Genomic DNA, 21,870 nt, shown 5'->3' with positions numbered 1-21,870 from the left:
TTACCTATCTTTTACTATTTATATGCCTTTTCCCTTTTATATTAGTTGCCAGTCTCTTCTCATACTCTCTGCTTCTCTTATTTGTTTTTCACTTCCCGTCTGAACCTTCCATATTCAGCCTGGATCTCAATTCTATTATCCACCTGACATCTGTAATATGCATCGTTTTTCATTTACTCGCCCTCTTCCGTCATCCAGAGAGTTCAGAATTTGTTTACCCTACTTTTCCCCCTCATGGGAAGGTACCTTGACTGTACCCAAATTATCTCTTTAAAGACAGTCCATTGTTCAGTTGCAATTTTGCCGGCCAATCTTTGATTCCAACTTACCTCGGCCAGATTTGTCCTCACCCCATTGAAGTTGACCCACTCCCAATTAATTATTTCCACTCTAGATTGCTCCTTGTCTTTTTCTATTGCTAACCTAATCCTTATGATGCCATGATCACGGTCCCCTAAATATATCCCCACTGACACTTGATTCACTTGACCCACCTCATTCCCCAGGACCAGATCCAGTAATGCCTCCTTCCTTGTTGGACTGATGCACAGAATAGATTACATATGTCTGTGTAATAACGATGTTGTGTGCTATGTGCATGGAAACTGAGTGCTGGTTTTAGGGTTCCTGTGCTCATCTGGTACAGATAATTGCAGGCCGTCAGCAGCACAGCTTACCTACACTGAAACTTCCATTTCTCCATCATACAGGATGCACAATACAGAATATTGCATATAGAAGAGGTTAACTGAGATATGTACAACCTGACCCCTATTATCTGCTGTACACAGAGCATGTACAGTAACAGATATTGAGACACACATGAATTGTACAGTACCAGAGTGAATCAACCTGCTGAGTATTTAAATGCGTAGTGAGACATAGATAAACTGGCTAGTACCAGGCAGGTGCTCTTTTACCCTGTGTATTTTACATAGAAACATAGAAAATAGGAGCAGGAGTAGGCCTGCTCTGCCATTCAAAAAAGATCATGGCTGATCGTCTAATTCAGTACCCTGTTACCGCTTTCTCCCCAAATCCTTTGATCCCTTTCACATTAATATATCTATCTCCTTCTTGAATATATTTAATGACTTGGCCTCCACTAACTTCTGCGGTCGAGAATTCCACAGGTTCATTACCCTCTGAGTGAAGAAATTTCTTATCTCGTCTTTAAATGGCATATCCCATATCCTGAGACTGTGACCCCTGGTTCTGGACTCCCCAGCCATCAAGAACATCCTCCCTGCATCTAACCTGTTGAATTTTATAGGTTTCTTTGAGATCCCTTCTCATTCTTCTAAACTCCAGTGAATATAGGCCTAGTTGACCCAATCTCTCCTCATACGTCAATACTGCCATCCCAGGAATCAGTCTAGTAAATCTTCTTTGCACTCCCTCCATGGCAAGAACATCCTTCCTCAGATAAGGAGGCCAAAACTGCATACAATACCTTCTCCATGCCACCGAATCATTGATTTGCTGGTACATTTTGAGATGGCTATGCTGAAGTGAAGGACCCCTGAGAAGGTACAAGGCTGATTTTCATGGGTGAGCTCTGTTTGGAGGGCAATGTGTACTGCATCTTGGAAAGTAATGGACCATTGAAATTTGTCACCAGCGCTTATTATAATGAAGAGTAAATACTTCAGGGTCGGTTGGAGTTGTTTTCTTGGACACTCGGCTAGAGTGTCAGTAGAGAACATAACAATTGCCTCCGCATCTTTGGCCTAGGGAAGGGAAACTCAATTCTGATGTGTGTACATGTGTCTGAGCTGTGATACCATCCACAAGTGTACAGCCAGTATACATTCATTGCGCAGGCTCAGCCGCAAATAAGATTCTCTCATATTTTACTCTGTCATATTGATTGGTCTGTTTTTTAAGTGTACCCTTTAAAGTTCTCAAAGTTCCAAAGAGTTCTCTTGAAGAACTGAGCATCTACTTGCTTTAGTTTTGCACCTGAGCATAATTGTAAACCGAGCCCTGCCAGGCTGAGAAGAACAAAGCTTCAAAACATTAATGGAACTGGAAGTGATCCTTCCGGGGTGATGTACTTGGTTATAATATTCTCCTTTAACATCTGGGTCCTGGGTTCAAAGAAGATTCAGAGTATAGGGATAAAATTCTCCAGTGACTGTGCTGTCCTAATGTAGGCTGAGTTTGCAGAAGTCTGAAGTCAGTGCCCAGTGATTATTGGAATCTAAATGATAAAAATGTCCTCAGTAACTCACCAGCACTATATTAGCACAGAGGTAATAGAATGGCTAGTGTGGAGAATGAAAATGCTGTACAGATGCACTCAGAGATATTCTTGTGAGGTTCAGATTTATTTATGCAATTGAAGTAGTCAGATTTTTATTCTGTATCTAATCCTTCCTGCATCTGACCTGAGGACAGTTGCTGGAACAATGTAAAAGGACCAGGGCAGAGAGGAGTGCCCTTCATCTATTCCAAGCAGCACCTGACCTGGAAGCGCTTAATGCTGACCCTGAGTGCAAAGCGTGTAAATTTCCCCCACCCCAGCACCTAACCTCCTTCACTGTCAGATTACAGAATACAATATCAAGCCTCATAGGCCTCTGTGAAAGCACTGTCAGATAAAATGAGACTTGCATTCTGACACATTGGACCATAACATACAGATTTTTAATCTCTATATTGTATTTTAAAGGGAAGCGTGGATTGGATGGGCGGCTGAACAATGCTCAAACTGCACTCATGCTGCAAGATGAGACTATCAGACGTGGAGAAAGAGAAAGGAAGGCCTTGGCTGAACAGGTGACCACGTTGGAACGGAGTTTGCAGTCGTCTGAGGGAGAGAAGAGAGCACATCAGGTAATGGCTCTTGAAGGGAAAGTTGGCCAGAATTGGTGGTCAGTGCACTTTAACCAATACAGATGGTAACCTTCAGTGTATTAAGACTGACGATCAGAACTCATACCCATGTCAGTCCTTCAATGTTTCACAAGAAAAGTCAATGTTTTTTTTCACTACCATTGAAGATTGTCAGTACTGACCAATAAAATCATTTGGAAGATGGCACTGGAAGCTATCAGAACCAATCCAACTGGTTAGAGGACAGGACTGAAGGCTGTCGGAACCAGTCCAATCTTTGCTTTCTCCCATTTTTGGCCGCACACAAATTTGACACAGGAAAATTTTAAATGCACTGATGATTTCTAAGCATTGCAGTAACTGTTTTTTTTATTTCAGTATTTGTCCTTAAAATAGGTTATATAATAAATAAGCTACTAAAGTGCAGCTTTTAAATTTTTCTCATTTTCAAAACAGGAGTTTTCCAAGCCATGTTGCCTTGTGTGAAGGTTTATTTTCTTCAGGACTGCTTTCAGGCACTTTTCTGAGGAAAGGAGTGTGTTAGCTTGGTGCAAATGCATGGTTTGCAAACTAAATGGAGAGTAGGGTTGGAGTGGTTATGAGTTTAGTTTCACAAAAAAAACCAAACTTTACACTTAAAATTATGGTAATTGCCAAAATCCAGGAAAGTGAACAAAATCAAGTATCCAAATTTCCTGTTAGTGCGGGATATGTCCAAGACCCTCTGGCCCCAGGAAATACATCTCCTGCATTCAGTACTCACATCCTCCTCCAGTCATTTTGGAATCGATCATTGGCTATATCTTTGTTTTTGTGTACTGCAGTAAGAGTGATTAATTTATTTATTTAGAGATACAGCACTGAAACAGGCCCTTCGGCCCACCGAGTCTGTGCCGACCAACAACCACCCATTTATACTAACCCTACAGTAATCCCATATTCCCTATCACCTCCCTACACTAGGGGCAATTTTACAACGGCCAATTTACCTATCACCTGCAAGTCTTTTGGATGTGGGAGGAAACCGGAGCACCCGGCGAAAACCCACGCAGACACAGGGAGAACTTGCAAACTCCGCACAGGCAGTACCCAGAATCGAACCCGGGTCCCTGGAGCTGTGAGGCTGCGGTGCTAACCACTGCGCCACTGTGCCGATGAACTTATTGTCCTCACCCAGCTTAAGTTATTTTTTAAAAAATCTGATGATCAGCTTTTGTTCGTTTCCTTGATCAGTTTGTATGAATCAAAGTTAGAATCGAACTGTTATTCCAGTTGCTGCAGCTCTCCCATATATGACAGCGTGACAGGGCACTGGCTCATTGCCATGGTTTCACACATCTCAATATTGCCCATAGCATTGAGAGGAGTCCCAAATAAGAACCTGATATTTTCCAATCGGAGATTGACTCTGGGCCACTCTTAGTCAAGTAGAAGCGTTGGGAGAGGTTAAAAACCAGGTTAGCTCCTGACTTCTCTTGGCTCAAGAAGGATGATTGGCACAAGGAAACCAAAAAAGAAGCAAGATACTGGAGGGACCAAAACACTGCATTTAAGAAAGACGGAAAAGGGCAAATGATGCAGGGGAGGGAAGATGCCTTTTAAGTACACAATGCTGGTGATGCTAATGCGGTTGTAGCTCAGTGGTGGAGTGCAGGCTTTGTATATAATGAGATCCTGTGTTTCAAACCTTAACACCACCAAGTAATACTGTGAATTTTGGATACAATTGTGAAGAGATTCTCTTGGCCTCTTCTTACCATCACTCTAAAGAACAGATGAGATTTTCTTAAGAGATGCAGGGTGGATTGGAAGAAGAACTTTATTACACAGCGAGTGGTAATGACCTAGAACTCACTGCCTACGAGAGTGGGTGGAAGAGGAGACAATGAATAATTTTAAAAGGAATTTGGACAGGCACTTGAGGGAAATAAACTTACAGGGCTGTAGAGATAGAGCCGTGGGATGGGACTGATTGGATTGCTCTACAGAGAGCCGGCATGGACCCAATGGGCCGCAATTATGACTCGATGACTCTGATGCTGGGGATTGACATGAAGTCTGCACAACTGGGGTATATATGCAACCTCCAGGAGATTATAAGTGTGAGGTTCATTTCTAGAATTTGTCCGTTGCAGGAGAAGATTAATAAGATGAAGGCAAATGAGACAAAGCTGGAGGTTGACAAGCGCAAGCTGAAAGACATGCTGGAAGCATCTGAGAATCGTATCACCAAGCTGGAGCTATTACGGCGCTCCTATGAAGGGGAGCTGCAGCGAGTGCAGTTGACGCTGAACGACCGCGAAACAGAGGTCCAAGTTCTTCAGGACCGAATTGAGATGCTTCAGCAGCAGGTGGCTGACAGCGAGACGAAGGCCACCTCTCTCCAGCTTACCCTTGACCGGCTGTCGATGACCCTGGCCAAGACAGAAGAAGGCGAGAGCCACCTGAAGGACAAGGTGCAGAGTCTGTCACTGACTCTCTCTGATACAACCGCTGGTGCAGCAGTGCTACAGGATAGGATTTCTCAGCTTCAGAAAGCACTAACGTCGAGTGAACAGGACCGACGGGTACTTCAGGTAAAGATCAGTCCATTCCACAGTAAAACGTAAACTTGTAATACTTTCATATCCCCTCTCAATATACAGAAATTCCATGCTTTTGTTACCTCTAGACTATTATTCGAATACTCTTCTGGCTAGCTACCATCTGTCTCTCCCACACCGTGTAAACTTCAGCTCATCCAAAACTCCACTGCCCCGATCCTGACTTGCATCAAATTTTGTTCAGTCATCACCCCCTTGCACGCTGACCTGCATTGGTTCCCAGTCCAGCATTGCCTCAATTTTAAAATTATTATCCTTGTGTTCAATCCATCCATGCTTTGCCCCTCCCTACCTCTGTAACCTCTTCCAGCTGTACACCTGTCCGAGGACTCTGTGTTCTTCCAATTCTGGCCTCTTAGGAATCTCCAACTTTAATCGCTCCACTATTGATGGCTGCACCTTCAGCTACCTCAGCCCTAAACTGTGGAATTCACTTCCTCAACCTTTCCACCTCTCTGCTCCTTTAGGACACTTTTAAAACCCATCTCTTTTGACCAAGTTTTTGTTCACCCGTTCTGATTTCTCTTTATGTGGCTCAGTGACAAATGTATGCTGATAATGCTCCTGTGAAGCTCCTTGGAAGATTTTACTAAGTAAGGCACGACACAAATGCAAGTTGTTGTAGTTATAGGCCAAGCATTGAGTGCTGAACCAGAAAACACAGATTCAGAATGATTAATGCTTCAGCAGTTCTGGAGATCAGAAAGTATTTCTTCACAGACTAGTGCCTCGTGGAATAGGCTCCTAGCAACAACAGTTGATGCTGGAAAAGTGCCTGACTGACAATGGGAACAAAAAAAAAAACTGCAGGCACTGGAAATTGAAAAATAAAAACAGAAAGAAATCTAAACTCTTCAGCAGGTCAGGCAGCATCTGTGAAGGAACAGAATTCAGTCAGTTCACATTTTGGGTACTAGACCTTACCTCAGGACAATCATTCAAAATCAATGACGGTGTGTGGGCTGAGGTCATTGTCACCTGTGGACAACATCAAGCCAGAGGTAAATGGTTGAGGTGCTTGTTTATCTTTGGGAGTCAGTGGGTATTTGTACAGAGCTTTTCCTTTGATCAAATAGTTGAGGTAGAGTCCACAAAAGCTTACATTATACATGGTCTTTTCACACTCCATACATATCCTGTTGAGAAGCACAATTCAGAAATCAAGGTGATAACAGTTTATATGAGCAGTGTTCTGATGGGTTGACAGTTGTCCAATTAGTTAGCTTTGTTTTAGGGTGTATTGATTGTACTTTATTGCCATTCGTCTCAGACTGAGTGAAACTGGCAAGACTGGAGGTATGCTGAACCTGCCCCACTTTCCCTGCTGGTAATGAACACTTCCTCAGAAAAATAAAAAGACTTGATTTAAAAGTTTTATGGACCCAAGAGATCCAAGCTAGAGCTTCAAACTCAGCTTCACTTAAAACTGAAGTTAAGCCTCATTCAGTACAAAGTCCAATTTGTGTGATCACTAGAAGAAAGAGAAGTTTGAAGCTTTGGATGTCGGACTGTTTTCCTTTCCTCATCAGACCCTGGAAGACTGCAAGTGAACTTTAATCAGAGAATTGTTCATTGGGTAGCGTAAATCTGCAAGGACACTCATTTTTCCCATTTCTTAAATGTTGTTTTTATCTTAGTAGTTTTTAAAATTTAGTTTTTTCTAATAAACAGTTAATTTGTTGATCTAAAGACACCTGGTTTGGTTCGCCTCAGTCAGGGGTTAATAGATGGTTCAATTCGGCTGTGGTTTTCTTTAATTTGGAATGCTTAAAGTGATATGTTCGGTGATCTGTGGAGTGACAGGACTGAATTGACAGTGCGTTGCTCCCCCCACAATCGGAATCATATATTTTGACTGGGGGCTTTGTTTTGAGCTGTCCTGTCACAGCACCCTGCATATTTTTAATCTTCAGGTGCCTATCCAATTCCCTTTTGAAAGCTACAGTGCAGCATTCCCTAGGTAGTGCAGTGGAGTTTCAGCCTAGATTTTGTGCTCAAGTCTCTGGAGTGGGGCTTTGTGAGAGATGGGCTCTTAGAGTTTCGAGTGTTTGGGAGTCCAGACAGTATCCAACTCCTGAGCATGACTGCCATATTTGGTTGATGTGCGCCCAAAACCAATTTGCATTGTATTACCATTGTATAATGCAGCCTTCTTTCTATCAACCTATCCGTCTAATCTTCCTGTTACACTTTAGCAGTCAGTCTTTACTGTATCTTCTGACTTCAATGCAATGCTTCAGGAGATCTGCTAGTATTTATATAAAGGTACGAGGGCAAATATTACAAGCTCCACCACTAGTGTAAAGTCTTGCAAGGTGCCATGTGCAGGTCGCAGAGAGATCTACAAAATTGCAACCAGATTCCAAGCTCCTCTCCCATCTGGCTGCACATGGAGACTACATTGCTAGCAACAGGGTCTTCTCGTTCCTGTTCAGTAATTCCATTCCGCACTGGATTTCTTTGAAATTGTATTTCTCTTCACCTTTAGGCTTTGATTTTGTTAGCTGTAACTCAGTTGGCAGCGCTCTCTCGCCTCTGAGTCAGAAGGTTTTGAGTTCAAGCCCCATTCAGAGACTTGAGCACAGAATCTAGGCTGACACTCCACTGCACTACCTAGGGAATGCTGCACTGTAGCTTTCAAAAGGAAATTGGATAGGCGCCTGAAGATTAAAAATGTGCAGGGTGTTAGGACACAACGGCTCAAAACAAAGCCCCAAATCAAAATATATGATTCTGATTGCGGGGGGAGCAACGCACTGTCAATTCAGCCCTGTCACTCCACAGATCGCCTAACATATCACTTTAAACTTTCCAAATTAAAGAAAACCACAGCCGAATTGAACCTTCTATTAACCCCCAACTGAGGCGAACCAAACCAGGTGTCTTTAGATCAACCAATTAACTGTTTATTAGAAAAAGCTAAATTTTAAAACACTACTAAGATAAAAACAACATTTTAAAAAATGGGAAAAATGACTGTCCTTGCAGATTTACGCTACCCAATGAACAATTCTCTGATTAAAGTCCACTCGCAGTCTTCCAGGGTCCGATGAGGAAAGGAAAACAGTCCGGCTTCCAAAACTTCAATCTTCTCTTTCTTCCAGCGATGACGACAGCAAATCAACAACTTGCAACCACTTTCAATAGAATCAATCTGGCTTTAGAATTTTGAGGGATAATAAAAAAAATGTCAGATCTCTGTTCAGTTCATGCTGGCTCAGCTGTCCATGTCTGTTAGAAAAGTCTGTCGCAACAAAAAGCCAGTTTAAAAATTAATCACAACATTGTATATTAATCCTCAGTCTCTGAGTGGCTGTATCCAACAGCAACCAAAATGCACCTTCTCGGTAACTCCTGAGGCTTGTTTATTCTTAAAGCAGTACTGCTCCTTTGCTAACTTAAAGACTTATTGCATATTTCCCCCCCCCCCCAAAAAAAAACAGTATGATGACAAGAGTTACGGGGAAAGGGCAGGGACTGGAACTAGCTGAATTGCTCTTGCAGAGAGCTGGCGTGGATTAGATGGGCTGAATGGCCTCCATCTGTGCTGTAACCATTCCATGATTCACTGTTGGAGATGGTGTCTTTCAGATGAGATGATAAATTGAGGCCCCATCTGATGTCTCAGGTGGATGTAAAAGATCACATGGGACAATTTCTCCAGCCAATATTTATCCCACAACCAACATAACTAGAACAAATTATCTGATCATTATCTCTGTGCTGTTCGTGGGCCCTTGCTAGGTGCAAATTTACTGCCACATTCCCCTACATTACCATGGTGATGACATTTCAAAAGTACTTAATTAGCTGTAAAACAATGAAATGAAAAAGAATCGGGGGGATACTCCACTAATTGGAGTAAAACCTAACACAAAGGAAGATGGCTATGGTTATTGGAGGCCAATCGTGTCAGCCCCAGGACATCGCTGAAGGAGTTTTGCAGGGTAGTGTTCTAGGCCCAACCATCTTCAGCTGCTTCATCAATGACCTTCCCTCCATCATAAGGTCAGAAGTGGGGACGTTCACTGATGATCGCAGTGCTCAGTACCATTTGCAAATCCTCAAATACTAAAGTTGTCCATGCCCGCATGGAGCAAGACCTGGACAACACTGAGCTTTCGTGGCAAGTATCATTTGCATCGCGCAACTGCCAAGCAATGGCCAGCTCCAATAAGAGAGAATCTAACAATCTCACTTGACATTCAACAGCATTACCATTGCTGAATCCTTCACCATCAACATCCTAGGGGTCACCATTGACCAAAAACTTAACTGGACAAGCCAGATAAATAATGTGGCAACAGTTGAGGGCGGCACAGTGGCGCAGTGGTTAGCACCGCAGCCTCACAGCTCCAGGGACCCGGGTTCGATTCCGGGTACTGCCTGTGTGGAGTTTGCAAGTTCTCCCTGTGTCTGCGTGGGTTTTCTCCGGGTGCTCCGGTTTCCTCCCACAAGCCAAAAGACTTGCAGGTTGATAGGTAAATTGGCCATTATAAATTGTCACTAGTATAGGTAGGTGGTAGGGAAATATAGGGACAGGTGGGGACGTTTGGTAGGAATATGGGATTAGTGTAGGATTAGTATAAATGGGTGGTTGATGTTCGGCACAGACTCGGTGGGCCGAAGGGCCTGTTTCAGTGCTGTATCTCTAATCTAAAAAAAAAGGTCAGAGGCTGGGAATTCTGCCACGAGTAACTCACCTGACTTCCCAAAGCCTATCAACCATCTACAAGACACAAGTCAGGAGTATGATGGAATACTTTTCACTTCCTTAGATGAGTGCAGCTGCAACAACATGGAATAAGCTCGACACCATCCAGGGCAAGGCAGCCTGCTTGACCGGCACCCCATCCACTACCTTCAACATTCATTCCGTCTGCCACCAGTGCACAGTGGCAGCAGTATGTACTATATATAAGATGCACTGCAGCAACTCGCCAAGCATCCTTCGACAGCACCTTCCAGATCCTCAACTTCTACCACCAGAAGAACAAGGGCAGCAGTAGCATGGGAACACCATCACCTGCAATTTCCCCTCCAAGCCACACACATTCCGACTTGGAACTATATCGCTGTTCCTCATTGTCACTGGGTGTACCTACACCACATAGACTGCAGCAGTTCAAGAAGGTGGCTCACTACCATCTTCTCAAGGCAATTAGGGATGGGTAACAAATACCAGTCTTGCCAGCAATGCTGACATCCCATGAACGAATAAAAGAAAACACTTTGGGATGTCTTGAGGTCATGAAAGATGCTATTTAAATACAAGTTCTTCTTCTTGTCACTTGTGGGATAGCAGCAGGAACAAAATGACCATAAAGTCTCTAGATTGTTGCAAAAACTCAATGGGTTCACTGATGTCCTTCAAGGAAGGGGATCAGCCACCTCCTACTCAGTAAATTTGCACACATGTAGTTCCAGCTCCACACTGTATAACTTGAGTCACTCAGTTATCAAGGCAACTAGGGATGGGTAATGTCTTGATTGTGCCTTCCTCTTGGGTGCTGTGCTGTATACCAGATGCATTTTGGCACACAAGAGAGCAGCACTCAAAGTGTTAATGTTCTGCACCAATAGAAATCCTAGCCCAATAATGACTGTAGAATATGCTTCACGTCACATGGGGGTGGGGGGGGGTGGGGAGGGGTCCATGTTAAGTCAGATTTTCTGAACCCATTTATGTTCATCCCAGCAGACCAAACATGGCTGATTTCACTCAAACAACTGCTGCCACGTAAATTCTGTTGTGGAGCTGAAGTTTAAGCTCTCCAAAGGCAAAGTCCCTATGTTTTCATCTTTGTTGTTTCAACTGGCAGCCAGGATTTGAATAAAACATTATTTGAATTCATTGCAGGGTTAGTGTGGGCAGAACGGATAAACCTGAATGAATTCTAGACAGCAACAATCTCATATAGAGGACAGATTTTGGCTTTGTGCTATAGTGTAAAATGGCGGAAGTAAATCGGCAGCATGGTTTACATTTCTCCCAATTTTTATTTCTACTGACTTCAGTGGAAATAAAAATCAGAAACGTTATCACCCATTTTATATTGTCACCCAATATCAGAATTACCCCTGCTGATTCCTGAAAACTAACATGCACCCAGCCATTTCCAGGGCAGTGACCTCACAATTGTTCCGTCCCAGTGGATTATTCCCATTCTACATCCTTAAAAATAAAACAAGAGTTGAACCGAAACCATCAGCAGGAGTTGATGGATCATTATGCTGTCCCTGAGTTTGAGTTAGACACAGGTTGTTACCTGCCAATCTCCATGCTATGACCTCTGGGTCTTGCCCATATTACTGAGGAACACCAAGCCATGGGTCAGTTCTTTTACCACAGATATGTAGAGAAAATTGGGATGTGTTATCTTTGACTCCAACTGCTTCCATTAAAGCATGCAAATTAATGGAGCAACTCCCTGCCTTTTGAGCTGCAAGATGACACAGAGGCCTCAAGACGAGAAGAGTGGTTAATTTTCACATCAAAAATAACTCAGTGCAGTAGAATCAAAGAATGGTTACAGCACAGAAGGTTAAGTAATGTTTTAGAACCTTCCAGTAAAAACCATTCTTCTTCCTCAATTATCAAGCTTAACCTTGTTTGGCAGCTACCCATGTGGATCCTGTCAGTAATGCTGAAACAGACAGACAAAAACTCTTTCTAGAAACATCTTTGTTTCTAGGCTGCTGGTACTAATTGTGTCTCTGTGCCAGCAACAAAGCAAATCCAATTCTTTTTGGGTATTTTGAAGTGGCTTCTGGCCAGATTCAGAGCTCCAAGTTTAGGGAAGACCCAAAAGGCGAGGAATGGGAAAAGCAGCACAATAGCACCAGCTGCATTCAATTACCCTTGTGACCCTGTACAACCTTCACTGAACATGGTGTGACGATAACTAACTTTGAGCAAAATAACATAAGTCCTGAGCTTGAGCATTATAAGCACAACATATATATACACACAGGAACACAGCACTTAGGAGCAGGGGTAGACCATTCGGCCCTTCAAGCCTGCTGTGCCATTCAATAAGATCATGCTGTTCTGGTTGTGGTCTCAATTCCACTTTCATGTCTGCCCCCCCTGCCCCCATAATCCTTGACTCACTTGTCTATCAAAAATCTATTGAACTTCAGCCTTGAATAAATTCAATGACCCAGCCTTCACTGCATTCTGGGGATGAGAATTCCACAGACTAACGACCCTTTGAGAAACAAAAATCTCCAGATCTCTATCTTAACAGAATCCTCTTATTCTTAAACTGTGTCCCCCAGTTCTAGTCTCCCCCACAAGAGGAAACATCCTCCTGGTACCCACTCTATCATGTACCCTCTTGTATGTTTCAATAAGATCACCTCTCATTCTTCTAAACGCCAATGGCTATAGGCTCAACCTGTTCAACCTTTCTTCAGAAGATAAGCCCTTCATCCCCGGAATTAGTAGAGTGAACCTTCTCTGAACTGCTTCTAATGCAATTATATCCTTTTTCAACTAAGGAGACCACAGCTCTACACAGTACTCCAGTTGTGGTCTCACCAAGGTCCTGCACGGCTGCAGTAAAATTTCCCTACTTTTATACTCGATTCCCCTTGCAATAAACACCAACATTCCATTTGCCTTCCTAATACTACATACTAACTTTGTGATTTATGTACCAGGACACCCAGATCCCTCTGTACCATTGAGTTCTGCAATCCCTCTCCACTTAAATAGTATATAGCTTTTCTATTCTTCGTCAAAGTGGACAAGTTCACATTTTCCCACATTATACTCCACCTGCCAAATTTTTGCCTACTCATTTAACCTTCTCTATCCCTTTGAAGACTCTTTACCTCCTTTTGACAACTTACTTTCCTTCCTATCTTGGTGTTATCAGCAAATTTAGCTACCATACATTCAGTCCCTTCATCCAAGTTATTGATATAATTTGTAAATAGTTGAGGCCCCAGCACTGATCCCTGTGGCACTCCACTAGTTACAGCTTGCCAACCCGAAAAAGACCCATTTATCCCTACTCTGTGCTTCCTGTCAGCTAACCAATCCTGTATCCATGCTAATATGTTACCCCTACACACTGTGCTCTTATCTTGTGTTGTAACCTTTGATGTGACACCTTATCAAATGCCTTTTGGAAGTCCAAGTACAGCACATCTACAGGTTCCCCTTTATCCATCTTCCTTGTTACTTCCTCAAAGAACTCTGATAAATTAGCTTAAACTCTTAAAACCATGTTGACTCTGGTCCCATTATGATTTTCTAAGTATCCTGCTATAACCTCCTTAATAATGGATTCTAGTAATTTCCCTATGATAGTTGTTAGGCTAACTGGCCTATAGTTTCCTGCTTTCGGTCTCCCTCCTTTCTTGAATACATTTGATGTTTTCTAAGGGTGGCACAGTGGTTAGCAGCGTAGTGGTTGGCACTGCAGCCTCACAGCTCCAGTAACCTGGGTTCAGTTCTGGGTACTGCCTGTGCGGAGTTTGCAAGTTCTCCGTGTGACTGTGTGGGTTTCCTCCAGGTGCTCTGGTTTCCTCCCACATGCCAAAGACTTGTGGGTTGATAGGTAAATTGGTCATTGTAAAAAATTGCCCCTAGTGTAGGTAGGTAATAGAAGAATTGAGGGAAGGTGGGGATGTGAGAGGGAAAATGGGATTAATGTAGGATTAGTATAAATGGGTGGTTGATGGTTGGCATGGACTCAGTGGGCCAAAGGGCCTGTTTAGGTGCTGTATCTCTCTATGATGCTGTAATCCATGCGACCCTTCCAGAATCTCAGGAATTTTGAAAGATTATAACCAAAGTCTATACTACTTCTGCAGCCACTTCTGTTAAGCCACTAGGATGCAGGCCATCTGATCCTGGGGACTTGTCAGCCTTTAGGTCTATTAGTTTTCCCAGCACCATTTCATGATGATGGTGATTGTTTTAAGTTCCTCCCTCCCTTTTACCTCTTGATCTTTAAGATGTTTTCCAAGTCTTCTACAGTGAAAACAAACACAAAATACCTGTTCAATGCGTCTACCATTTCCTTGTTTTCCATCATCTATTCCCCAGACCCACTCCCTAGAGGATCAACACTAGCTTTAGTTACTCCTTTCCTATTTAAATACTTGTAGAAACTCTTACAATCTGTTTTTCTATTACTAGCTAGTTTTCTGTCAGACTCTACTTTCTCCCTTTATTCTTATTTTCATCATTCTTTACTAGTTCTTAAAATCTGTCCAATCTTCTAACCTACCACTAATCTTTGCAGATTTCTACAGTGTTTTTCAATTTGATACTATCCTTAACTTCCTTGTTTAGCCACAGATGATGCATCCTTCTCAAAGAATATTTCCTTCTCACTGGGATAAATCTTTGCTGAGAGTTAGTAAATATCTCCTTAAACGTCTGCCACTGCATCTCTACTGTCCTATCTTTTAATCTAGTTTTCCAGTTCACTTTAGCTAGCTCTGCCTTCATACCCATGTAATTACCTTTATTTAGATTTAAAACACTAGTCTTAGACCCACACTTCTCCCCTTCAAACTGAAGTGAAATTCTATCATGTTACGATTGCCATCGCTTCGATGCTCCTTTATCATGAGGTTATTGATTAATCCTTTCTCATGAGACATTACCAGGTCTAAAATAGCCTGCTACCTGGTTGGCTTTGGAACGTACTGCTCTAAGAAATTGTCCCGAATGCACTCTATGAACTCATTTTCCAGGCTACCTTTACCAATCTGATTTGTCCAATCTATATGTAGATTGTCACCTATGACCATTGTGGTACCTTTCTTACAAGCCCCATTTATTTCTTCCTGTGTACTCTGTCCTACAGTGTAGCAGCCATTAGGGGGCCTATAAACTACTCGCAAATGTGCCCTCTTACTTTTCCTATTTCTTATCTCGACCCAAACTGATTCTGCATCTTGCTTTTCTGAGCTAAGGTCATCTCTTGCTACTGTACTAATGACATCCTCAATTAACAAAGCTACCTTGTCTTTTTGAAATGACAAATACCCTTCAATATTCAGGTCCCAGCCTTGGCCACCTTGCAACCATGTCTCTGTAATGGCTATCAGGTCATACATGCTTATTTCTATCTGTGCTGACAATTCATCCATTTTGTTACGAATGCCGTGCGCAGTCAGATACAGAGCCTTTAACTCTGTCTTTTTACCATTTCTGCAATCTTTGGCCTTATCTGCTGGTACACTCTTCCTGCTCTGTCCCTTCCTGCCACACTCTGGTTATCATTACCCAAATCTCTACCCTGCTGTATTACCTCATTGTTTCCCTTTGATTTACCACATCTTCTCTCACATGATCCCTTCCCCCCACTATTTAATTTAAAGCCCTCTCTACCACCCTAGCTATATGACTCGCCAGAACACTGGTCCCAGCACGGTTCAAGTGAAGACTACTTTCCCCAGTACTGATGCCAGTGTCCTATGGATCAAAATCCATTTCTCTCAAACCAACCTTTGAACCATACATTTAACTCCCTAATTATTTACCCTATACCAATTTGCTCATGGCTGAGGTAATAAACACTTGTGGATGTTCCAATGGCTTATGTAATGTCCAATCTCTGTAATGATAACTCTTAAATCTAGACTTAAGATCCTTCTCTACAAAAAGCCAAATGGAACATAAATTCATTTCATTTATCCCTCCACCTCCCAATCTTCAGTTAGCCATTCATCCTTCTCTGATTCTTCAGTGCATCTGTCCCTCCATCTCTGCTCTTTCAGTGTGTCATTCCCTTTATCTCTGCTCCTTCATTGTGTCATTCTCTCCATCTGACTTTTCAGTGTGTCTGCCCCTCCATATCAGTCTATTTAGAGATACAGCACTGAAACAGGCCCTTCAGCCCACCGAGTCTGTGCCGACCATCAACCACCCATTTATACTAATGCTACACTAATCCCATATTCCTACCACATCCCCACCTGTCCCTAGATTTCCCTACCACCTACCTACACTAGGGGCAATTGCTAATGGCCAATTTACCTATCAACCTGCAAGTCTTTGGCATGTGGGAGGAAACCGGAGGACCCGGAGAAAACCCACGCAAACACAGGGAGAACTTGCAAACTCCACACAGGCAGTACCCAGAATTGAACCCGGGTCACTGGAGCTGTGAGGCTGCGGTGCTAACCACTGTGCCACTGTGCATAAATTTGAGACTCAATCAGGCACAGTCACGTAGTGAAATAATTATTGAGATTCCTGCACATGCTCATGCCCAACTCATACATGCACAGATGATGTCAGATAGGGACTGTCAAAAAGAGACTCAGTTTTAATTGGAAACAAGCCTTAGTCTGCAAGGGGAAATTATTCCAAAGTGGATAGGGAAAAGAGATTGAGGAGGGAGTGTAACAATAACAATACTGAAAGCCTCCTGAAGTGTGGATAGACAGCAGCATCAGGTGTAATCTGACTGTGTGGTGTCTGTGACATTGTGCAAAGCTGAGGATGACTCCTCTGGTGCTGTTATCTCTGCTCAGACAAGGAGAGAGCTTTTTGTGTGTTTGTTTTGGCAGACAGCCGGTATACCAAGCATTGTAATAATCCTAACAGGGTTTGCTTAATAGAGAGCAGCATCAGAGACTTGAGTGGGAACATGGGGAGAGCCTTGGTTTGGAAAGAATTTGCCACCTTTCAGTCAAATAATGCAGTCTTAACTCCACTATTGCTGAATTGTGTTCAGGAAACCAGTCACCAAATTTTCCATCCCGGTGTTGTATTTAGCAAGAAGTGCATTGCAAGAAAGTCTTGATATGGCGAAGGAGGCCTCAGCACAGTAGCGAGGCAGATCACAGCACAGCAATGGAAGCTCAATGCAGGACAGCTCAGGAAGGCCTCTTTTCCAGCATCGGTTGTTTCTGAAGTGGTGCAGGATGATCCACCATCAGTACAGGAGACTCTTGATGCGTGCAAATTGTTAAGAGACTAGAGTTCACCATTAGCGCTTGTTATAAATCTGCAGGTTTTCTGGTAAATATTGTTTCAGATTCAGCAGCAATGGTCCCTCCTACTAGCGGAATTCATATCCCCTAAGATCTGATGCACACCTTTATCTGCCCTATATCTAGTTAAGTGATAGTGGGACCTGAGGTGCAACATAAAATCCTTTCTGAATATACTGGCAACTGTAATCTCGCATGTGCCACTTTGTGAATTCTCCTGCCTTCATTGAAGGCAGACTAAACTGCATTATAGTGGGATGAGGCACAAATGCAAGCCAACAAACTGGTTTATTTTGTATGAAAGTCATAATTGAACAAAATGCAGTTTTCACAGTAAGATTTCCATCACTTCCATCAATTCCTCATTCCATGAAAAGGATGTGATTCTACTGACAGTCTAGATGAAAGCTTACTTTCAAGCTAGCTATTGCCAGGTTAACTGGTCCTAGTTTCTGGTACGAGCTGCCAATATTAACAATATTCTGATGTCTCTAATTAAGGGATTGAGAGAGAGGGAAAGCAAAGTACCTTTAAGACCTTGAGGTCAGGGAGGGGGTTGGCCTCCTGAGTTGCCAATCACCATCAGCTTCAAATTAGACCTAATCATTAAACATTGTGGAAATATTGGGATCAAAAATCCATAGCCTTCCTGGCACATTTTTACCATGGTCGAGCAAAGTGCAACAGAACAGCTAAAAACTAAGTGAGCAACATCAGATGAGGCGAGGCAGAAATTTCCTCAACCCGAAGACCTTTAATAAAAAAAAAAGTTGGTGTCGATGCAGTGCAAGAGATTCTAGATACAGAGTATTTGATCTTGGTCTAGTTCACAAGATTCTTGGTACACCAGTACATTTTATTGGGCAGCTACCTCCAAATATATCAAGTCCTTTTTCACTTTTTTCTCTGGCCATATGTGGAAGAGATAACGGAGCATAAAACTAAAGCCTGCCGCTATTCCCAAACCCTCTTTCCCAGGAAATAGCCAGCCTGATCAGCTTTCTTCTGAGGTGGCAGCATTCTTTATTCAGGAATGGAAGCCACGGATGACATTTCCTCTCCCTAGCCCAGTGACAGAGTAGCAGATTTTAGTGTCATCAACAGAGTAACGCCAGAGGAAGGTGGGCATGAGGCAGACTAGGCGGAGCCATCATCATGGCTGATAAAGCCAGGTTAGTTACACTAGAATTTTCTGCTAAAGTTCTTTTGAAACAAACTGTAAATGTTTCTACCCCCGAATCTGACTCAATAATGGACAAGGCTGCTGATATTTACCTGCTATGTTCTGAAAGATTGAACTGACTGGGCTCTTTTCCATAGAAAAGAGAAGACTGAGAGGTGACTTGGTGGAGGTCTTTAAAATTATGAAGTGTTTCGATCAGGTAGACATCGAAAAAATGTTTGCACTTGTGTAATGGTTCAAAACTAAGGCTATAAATATAAGGTAGCCACTGAAAAGCAAATAGATAATTCAGGAGAAACGCTTTTACCCAGAGAGTGGTTAGAAAGTGGAACTCACTACCACAAGGAGTAATTGAAGTGAATAGCACAGATGAATTTAAGGGGAAACTAGATAAACACATGAGAGAAAAAGGAATAGAAAGATATGCTGATAGGGTGAGATGAAGTAAGATGGTTGGAGGCTAGTGTGGTGCATTAACACCAGCATAGACCAGTTGGGCTGAATGGCCTGTCCGTCTGCTGTAAATACTGTGTAATTCTATGTAATGTTCAAGTGCGCACGCATCACCTGCCTTTTGAGAGTGTAGTTTATTTGTTTGTGTATTTGCTGCAGGAGCGGCTGGACACCATCCGTCAGGAGCTCTCAGGCACTAAAAAGAAGAACCGTGCCTTGGTGGAACGTGTGCAGTTGATGCAGAACGCACAGGCAGATCTGGAGCTGAGGCGCTTGGAGCTGGAAGGACAGAACCGGCAACTCCATGAGGTAGGCGACAGAAACTGGGGGGCATTACCGGCACCAAAGTTTGATTTGTGTATTTCAAGGGTCAGACCCTCATCATCATTTGTAGTGCAGGTGGCACCATCAGTAGGACCCCATGCTGATAAATCAAACAGCTACAAAATGATCACTTTTGTGATCAAACTTTGGATTTATTCCGGTTTTTGTCCTCTCCTTCCCTGAAGATGCTCACCCAGACTGGGTGGTGTCTGATTTCATAGACACCAGCTGTCTTGCATTGTTTGGGTACCTCTTCCTTGCAGGCAGTTACGAGCAGCACAGTTAAGCCCAATCCTCTGCTCGACTGGCATCTACCTCTGCTCTTCCCAGCTAGAAGCACTGGATAGTGTTTGGGAGCAGGAATTCTGGCTGACCTTTGTTTTCCTTTTCTTCCCCCCCCGCCCCCCCAGCTCAAGGAAACTGATGCCAACCATAGCACATAAACCTCTGAGATCAGTTAACACAGTCTGGAGATTAAACCTGGAAACTCACTAGTTTGTTGTAGCTGACTACTACACCAGACAGTGCATTCACCCGCTGAAATATCAGGCGAGCTTTACATCTATTCCTAAATTATACCCATTTCTAAATTATATGAAAGGTAATCGAGGAAGAAGCAATTGCTGATGCTAGGCAGCTGGATTCCCATTAGCTTCTGTTAACATCATGGACACCATCATAATGTCACCAGTGTTGAAAAGGAATAATCAGAATATTGCAATGTATGAAAGTTCAGGCCATCACTTCATAATGCTTTGATTTCAGGAATGATGAGACTACTTTAAAGCACTTAGGATTGCAATTTTGGGTTTTCTGCCAATGCCTTGTCACTATGAGTCTAAACTAATTAGTTTTATCCCTGCTCTCTACGTGTAAAATCCACCTGATGTAGCACTTTGGGAATGAACAGGAATGGGAAGCTGAAGGAAAACTTCTGACTGTTCTTGCCTGGGCTGTGCTCTGGAAATACAGCCTCAGGGTTGTCTTCATTGTTCTGTTTTGACTGGATTCTGTTGGAAAGTTTCAGTAAATACTGTTCAGTGTTCATCAACTAGAATTCATCTTTTCACTAAAATTCTTTAAACCACAATTGTTGTCATCTTTCATACCTGACCATGGATTTTTGGATGTTTTCTAACAATTCCATCTCGCCCATGCAAGCACAACACATGGTTCCTCCTTCCCCTAGGAGAAAAATTGGATCAGGGCCAATTTAGGAACTAATTTGACTCTCTTCTGCTTGTCCCCGTGCCTGAGAATCACGCAGCATGGGGCCGACCTCCTGAGATTTGTTTCTCTCATAAACTGACGACTGGGTCTTCTATATGTCCTCTTGATTCCCCTTGTTCCCATTCACTAAAACAGTTCTACTTCTTGATGTACTGCAGCACACGTTATAGTAAACCAAGGCTGAGAGATTATCTGCTTAAATAAAGTGTGATACAATACAACACAACACCGAATATGAGCCAAAATCTAGTGGATAGGATACAATGGAAGATGGCAACATCCTACTTGAAACTTGCAGTTGGTCCAATCAGACAGACAAAGCTGATGACAGTCATCCTTTCCAGTTACCATTCAAAAACCACGCTCATACCAAGTGGTGCTCCAGGCATGTTAACTATTGTCTCTTTGAGTGGGCAAAATTCATTGATAGAGCTAAATAGATAATATTAGCCTATAATAAAATATAGTGAATGTTGGACAACCTGCTCCATTAAGAATGATTCAGAGCGTGCTTGTGTTCCAGGGTTGTCTGAATCTGCACTGGATGACAATAGATGATAGTTTGGTACAAAGTGCACAAGTATTTGTAAAATGTAAAGTAAGCAGTATGAGTAAGAAACACCAATTTGTTGAAGGAAATAAATATTCCCCCAGGTCTGAAACCTGATGCATCAATGCATCTTGTACATCTTCAGGATGTCCCAATGCACTTCACAGCCAAGGAATTACATTTGAAGTCATTGTTGTGTAGGCTAACACGACAGCCAATTTGTGCAGAGCCAGGTCCCACAAGCAACAATACAATGAATGATGCTAATCTGTTTTGATTGTATTGCTTGAGGAATAAATGTTGATTGGGACACTGGGAGAAACTCCATTGCTCTTCTTTGAATAGTGCTATTTGGAGGTGGGAGGGTAGCATTTCAAAAAAGTTTGGCTCGGTTATCTATGGTAACTTCAACAGAAGATCAGCAGAAATCCTAGAGCAAGGACATAAGCAGCCATTTGCACCATTATTCCACTCCCTCTGTATTGCACTGTTATGTCTTCCCAGTTCTCATTTTCAAGTCTCTAGAGTGGGCCTTGAATGCATAACCGTTTGATGCAAGAGTGCTACTACCAATCAAAGCCGACAGTATGAAGGAATTGAGAGTCCTTCCACCATTTAATAAACTACAGCTTGTGAGGCTGAAGTCTGAAACTGTGTGCTGGGTTCTAGAGATGTCCACATGTGCCTTACTCTCATCCCCATCATTACCCCTTGACGATGGA

General features: G+C 42.7%; 1 protein-coding gene across 2 annotated transcripts in view; it reads left to right on the top strand.

Moving 5' to 3' along the window:
• The window catches only part of crocc2 (ciliary rootlet coiled-coil, rootletin family member 2), a 490,923-nt gene that overhangs the window by 388,325 nt on the left and 80,728 nt on the right, over nucleotides 1-21,870 (top strand). For both annotated transcript variants that reach the window (XM_068041847.1, XM_068041848.1), the window contains 3 exons: nucleotides 2,675-2,838; nucleotides 4,974-5,414; nucleotides 19,204-19,353. In XM_068041847.1, the coding sequence (XP_067897948.1) occupies nucleotides 2,675-2,838; nucleotides 4,974-5,414; nucleotides 19,204-19,353 (755 nt within the window). The remainder of the gene's footprint in view (nucleotides 1-2,674; nucleotides 2,839-4,973; nucleotides 5,415-19,203; nucleotides 19,354-21,870) is intronic.

The sequence above is a fragment of the Heterodontus francisci genome, chromosome 11 (assembly GCF_036365525.1).
Source record: "Heterodontus francisci isolate sHetFra1 chromosome 11, sHetFra1.hap1, whole genome shotgun sequence".
NCBI classification, from domain to species: domain Eukaryota; kingdom Metazoa; phylum Chordata; class Chondrichthyes; order Heterodontiformes; family Heterodontidae; genus Heterodontus; species Heterodontus francisci.
The sequence above is the reverse complement of the archived record's forward strand: the minus strand, read 5'-3'. Positions and strand labels throughout refer to the sequence as shown.